This window comes from Gastrolobium bilobum, unplaced genomic scaffold (assembly GCF_033153095.1).
Source record: "Gastrolobium bilobum isolate Gb01-03AN ecotype WA unplaced genomic scaffold, APGP_CSIRO_Gbil_v1 utg5007, whole genome shotgun sequence".
In the NCBI taxonomy this organism is placed as follows: Eukaryota; Viridiplantae; Streptophyta; class Magnoliopsida; order Fabales; family Fabaceae; genus Gastrolobium; species Gastrolobium bilobum.
Window position 1 is genome coordinate 196,198 of NW_026896359.1, and position 6,000 is coordinate 202,197.

Here is a 6,000-nt window from a genome sequence, read left to right on the forward strand (position 1 = left end):
TTAAAATAAAAAAAAAAAAATGAAAAAAGCTAGTACAAAATTCAATGAGTATATAATATGAGATAACTATCTCTGACGAAATGAGAAAATTCTCATTTATATTCTATTCTATATATTTCTTCGCTTTCAAACATATCCGTCTAGCAACGCGACAACAACGCGTTTCGTATTTTAATATAAAGTTGCTTAGTCTATAGTACCGACACACACGTCCTTTTCCAACGGTTTCACAAGGCACCTTTTGCCCTCTCTTGCTCTACAGTACACCCTTTGTTCTATTGCTTCTCCAACCAATTATTGATCATAATTTCTTATACCTGACCTATTATAATAGATATCCTCTCTTTTTTTCTTGCTTTCTTTGTGGGTTAATTGTTTGTGTTTTTCTTCAAATTTCGTCTCTTCTGAAAGTGAAAAATCAAGTGTTCAAGAGATGGTTTGCTTGGTATCTCGTACGGGAAGGGAGTTGCAGAGATATAACAGTAATGGTGGCCGTCAAGTTGTGGGGTGAGTTTCATTTCAAGGTCCTCCAGCATATTTTTCTGATTGGTTTCATGTTGTGTTTTTCATTTTATATGTGCCAATATTTTACTTGTGTGTTTATATTGATCATTATTGAATTATTTGGTGTCTGGTCACCTTGGAATAAAATTTTAGTTCTCTTATAATACAGAAAAACTATTTGTACTACTAAAGGATATATGCTTATATCTTTTCACCCACTCTATAATTATGTATTTTGAAAAATATGTATTTATAATATTAAAGTTATTTTTTTCTCTCACTCCCTTGAAAAACTTGTCGACTAATGTGGAGAAAAAAAAAAAAAAAACTTTCAAATTTTAATTATGTACTCTCAGAAATACATAATTATAAGGTAGGTGAAAAGACATAAGTTTATATCTTTTAAAAAAATACACACTAAACTCATACATATATTACACCCACTTAAATTATAATACATGAACTTATGTAGCGTAGCTAGAAATGAAGTTGCTAAGACAATGAGTGTAAATACAGTTAGATGAGTCCCATATGTTGGAATTAATATAAGTGGGTATAGTATACACTAGATGAGATGACTAAAATTTTATCCGTGTAGATTGCACTCAAGCTTTTTCAATAATTACACTAAGGTTATATGGGAGAAGATTATATTTATAAACTTTTTGTTTACAAACTCATACAAACTATACTATGTTCTCCCGGAAAAACATTAGGTTAATTACACTGTGTCATCCCGAGAGTATATAATATAATTTGCAAAAATTTGTAAAAAAAAATTTGTAAACAGATCCTTCCCCGATTATATTTGCTTAATTTGTTGATCTTAGTCTTTCTTATATCCAGATCAGATCTTTCATTATTGTACTCATTGCTTGTTGCTTTCGTCAACTCACATTTATTCCAATGTCTGATTTTGCAGATGCATACCATACAGATATAAAGAAGATATTGATGGTAATGTGAGCAATGAATTGGAGGTACTTGTGGTTAGTTCACAAAAAGGTCAAGCATTTATGTTCCCCAAGGTACTTTTGTCACTTCTTGCATAAAAGTTATGGGATATATTTTTCTTATGTTGTAGGAAAAGAATTATCTTATGTTGTAGAAACAAAAGTATAAGTGGGACCCACATGTAAGAGGAGAGAGAGAAAAAAAATGGTGGGACCCAATCCCTTTTTGTGTGTGTAGGAGAGATGTTTATCTCATGTAAAATGAGATAAACATAACCCAAAAGTTATATATCAATTACCATGAAGAAGACTTCTTTTCCCATAATGGTGTCAATTATTTATACAACATTAACATATCCTATTTGTCTGATTCAGGGAGGATGGGAAATTGATGAATCTGTAGAGGAAGCAGCTTGCAGGGAATCCCTTGAAGAAGCAGGAGTAATAGGAATCGTTGAGGTATTGGATATTTTGGAATATTGAGTTGCGTTAGGCACTTTTGACTTCAATATTTAATATAATCTCTCTAGTTATTTCTTCTATAAATGTCAAAAGATTTTAAGCAAAACTGAAAATTTGGTTCTGTTTCATATGGCAGCGTGAATTGGGCCAATGGAGCTTCATTAGCAAAAGACATGGCACATATTATGAAGGGCACATGTTTCCTTTGCTTGTCAAGGAACAACTTGACTTGTGGCCAGAGAAAAATTTAAGGAGAAGAATATGGGTATGTTTAAGAGCTATTATTAATGTGTGTTTTGAATTAGTTTATTTTACTTTCGAAAAAGCTGTTGTATGATCAAAATATTCAAGAAAAAGCTTATGGCTGAAAACCTTGTTTTGGCTGTTGAATAAATTAATTGAAATATGCAGAGTCAATAAATTTAAATTACAGTCGCTTGTTTCACTAATTCTCTATGTAATCACTTTGTGTAGATGAATGTTGATGAAGCACGAGAAGTTTGTCAGCATTGGTGGATGAAGGAAGCATTAGATATATTAGTTAAACGACTCACTCCACATAAAAATGGGAACATATAGCATTGATTTTTGGCTGCAAGTTCATTCTGTTGATAGGAAATTGTCATTATTTCACATCTCTAAAGTTTTATTTTTTGTAGATAACCCATAAGTATTCTTTACGAGAATTAATCTTGTTCGGGCGTTCGGTTTTAAACCCTCCAAAAAATGATACTGAACATGTATCTAAAGTTTAGATAATCAAAAGATTTATAGAGAATTAATTAGGGAAGGAGTTGCAATTTTAATGTAATTGAAGCTCTCTCATTGAAGTTAAAAACAGAGATTTACAAGTTTCCTGTATTTAACTTTTGCAAGCTGAAAATAATTTTTGTATTTATAAATACGTTTTAAGTCATTTATTATGTTTTGCTTATGGTTTACAAGATAGTCAATTAAATTTGTAAACGCTAAATGTGACAGGTGCCAACCAACTCTTATGCAATGATCATGAAGCACGAAACCGTCAATTTATTATAACCCGCACAACTTATATCAATTGTTTTTTCATTATATTGTGTGTAGCAATAGCTATATTTATTTTGAATAAATTGATTCCTTAAAAGATTGTGTTTAGCTTTATTAAGGTTCATTAACATAAGCTTTTTTGGATGTATCATCTACAATAAGTACTCACGAAATATTTTTGTACTATTCGGACGAGCATGTTAAAGTCACTTTTGAACCCCAAATAAGTTGTTTAGGGTCCTTTTTTATGACTTAGAAAATGAAGTTTATGAAAATAGAACATTTTGAAGGTTAGAAATAGAGTGTTCATCAACCGATCCAAACTGATTTAAACCGCGAAAATCGAACCGAAAAACCGATAACCGAATAAACCGAAAACCGAAAAATCGGAAATCGAAAGAAAACCGCAAATTTTAATTGGATTGGATCGGTTTTCGGATGGGTTGATGAAAACCGATCCAATATATTAATTATCCTCTACCTACTTGTCCTTTCTCCAATCATAGCCTAAAAATTTCTAAACTCAAGACCCATTGACTCATCAACTAAACCCAAAAAAAAACTTAATCACGTCTCATCAACTATAGTATTGTTTACTGATATTTTTGTATTTCAATTTTTTTTTTACAAAGCCAATATATAAAAAAGATGTTATTTGCACAATAATCATGAAACTAATTTTAGGATATTCAAAAAACCGAAAACCGATCCAATCCAAACCGAAAAAAATTGAATTGGATTGGATCAGATTTGAAAAAAAATCTAAACCGAATGAATGATTACATGATCAAACCGAAGGGATTGGATCAGATGAGTTTTGCTTTCAAAACCGATCCAATCCAGACTGCGAACACCCCTAGTTAGAAATAACTTTAAGGATAGTTATTTTTATTATAAATTATGACTAAATCATTAGTTCATTACTTAAAAATTAGTCCACTTTATACAGCATAAATGCTTTTCTAAGTGTCTATTTAGAGTTTTTAACTATTGGACCCAAGTAGGGTTCAATTCCAATAGATTCAGTAACCTCACTTACAGAGGGGAACATGGTTTATGGGGTATGTTTTCCTGATTGGGATTTGAATGTTTTGCATGTCCTGTTGGGGAGGGATTGGTTGGGGTGTGTCTAGCCCAAGGCTTTGCAGTGTTCTGTAGTTTTTTATTCCCTGTTGTCTTCCAAAAAAAAGAAAAAAAAAATAACTTCACTTACACAACCATTATAGAAGAGTTTGCCACACTACGAATCAAAACAAACCTCAATTTGTTTCAAATGGCAATCCAATGAACTAGATTGCCGACATTTCAAACGGTTGTCATATATTCATGTCAATCATTCAAACTACTTTTGGACCTCGAACTGAGAATTTTGGGTGAGAAACCCATATTTATTTAACCAAAATATTTTCGGTACTCTCAGACTACCGAATACTTGTACATTATTTATTAAATATAATACACTTTTATAATTATTTTCACTCATGAAATCCATTTCAACAGTTGAAAAACACTCATAATCAATTGTTACCCTCACACGTGATCCAAAGTGGTTCCTGAAACGCACCGTTCAACTTATCCCTATCGTTATCTCCATCAACATTATTAGTAGTAGACGACAACAACAAATCCCCATCGTGCCACGTCGGCGTTCCGTTTTCATAAGCGTTACACGTCAGCCTCCTCAACCCACTCCCATCCAACCTCATCACAAACAAATCCCCAAACGGCTGAAACTGGTTGGGCCACGACACCGGCTCCGCCGTAACGCCGCCGAAGTTGGCCGTGAACAACAACCACTCTCCGTCGCTGCTGAAGCACACATGGTTCAACCTCTCCCTCTCAGCCTCCACACCCTTCGCCACCTCAACCCTCCTCAAACCACTTCCATCAGGCTTCACCACATAAATGCCAAACACCTCAGCATTCCCAGGGTTATGCATGTTCGAAGAAAACGCTATCAGATCACCCTTCGGTGACCAACACGGCATCGTATCGATCCACGCTCCCTCCGTCAACCTCCGTAAACCGCCGTTAAACTCGCCGTTCACGGCGTCAACTATGTATAAATTCTTGTGCCCTGACCTGCCAGACCGAAACACGATGGATTTTCCATCCGGCGAGCACGACGGGAACGCGTTGTTTCCGGTATCGTCTCTGGTGAGGATTTTTAAGCTAAACGGAATCTCTTCCCGGTCGTCGGTGAGATGAACCGGATCGAATTCGATTCGTGCGATTTGAACCGTTTTCGAAACCGACTCGAAAATTGGACCGATGGAGGTGTATATCACGTTCTTCTCCGTGGGGCTCCATGCGTTGTGGAAGCATGTTCGTCCCTTCAGCAATGTCCAGCGCTTAGAGCCGTTGGATCTGATGATCTTGACGCCGCCGTTGGCGTCGAAATCGTGATTGAACGCGATGAAATCTCCGTCGGGAGAGAAGATCGGGAACGAACCGTTCAGTCTCAGTAACCGTAAGTCCCCAACCGGAGACAGCACAGGGTCGAGATGCGGGTACGTGGACTCGCCCTGAGCTGACTCGCCTCTGAATCGGTGGTACCCGAGGTTTTTAGAATCGGGCGAGACGAACGGGTTGTAATGGTGAAAACTCGGGTTTATTAAATCGGTAATTGGTTGGAACGTTTGAGATTCCAGATCAAAAATCTCGATGTGCCGGAAATCTTTCCCTCTTCGGCGAGTGGCCACGGCGATGCGCTTGCCGTCGTGCATGGCTGCGGGGGTGAAGCAGTGCAAACCCGGCGGTGTGACCCGAATAGGTGGGTTTGGAGATCCAGATAGATTCGAATCGGGCAAATCGACCCGAAATATGCTCCACCACCCATCCTCGGCGATTCTGTGAAAGAAGATCGTGGAATCTTGTGACCAAGTTGGCCATCCACCGCGCTCGCTCACCACGATACGATCCTCCTGATTCGAGTCGGCAAACACGACAATTTCCGTTTGGAGATCACGAAAATCGCCACCCCACCGGCGAGACCCGTGGGAAGCGACGGCGATGAACTTCCCGGAATAAGAAATTGCGGGGCTGTAATCCACAA

General features: G+C 36.9%; 1 protein-coding gene across 2 annotated transcripts; it reads left to right on the forward strand.

The window, feature by feature from the left end:
* Nucleotides 1–430: 430 nt before the first annotated feature.
* Nucleotides 431–5,603, forward strand: LOC133299325 (nudix hydrolase 18, mitochondrial-like). Of its 2 annotated transcripts, none has more exons than XM_061498782.1 (6): nt 431–507; nt 1,427–1,532; nt 1,833–1,916; nt 2,056–2,184; nt 2,394–2,475; nt 5,377–5,603. In XM_061498782.1, exons 1-6 carry the CDS (start codon nt 434–436, stop codon nt 5,472–5,474), a joined length of 573 nt encoding a protein of 190 aa, XP_061354766.1. In that variant the 5' UTR covers nt 431–433; the 3' UTR covers nt 5,475–5,603. The 2 variants fall into 2 exon arrangements, with proteins under 2 accessions (XP_061354766.1, XP_061354765.1); XM_061498781.1 differs by having other exon boundaries at nt 434–507; nt 2,394–2,472; nt 5,374–5,603.
* Nucleotides 5,604–6,000: the final 397 nt, after the last annotated feature.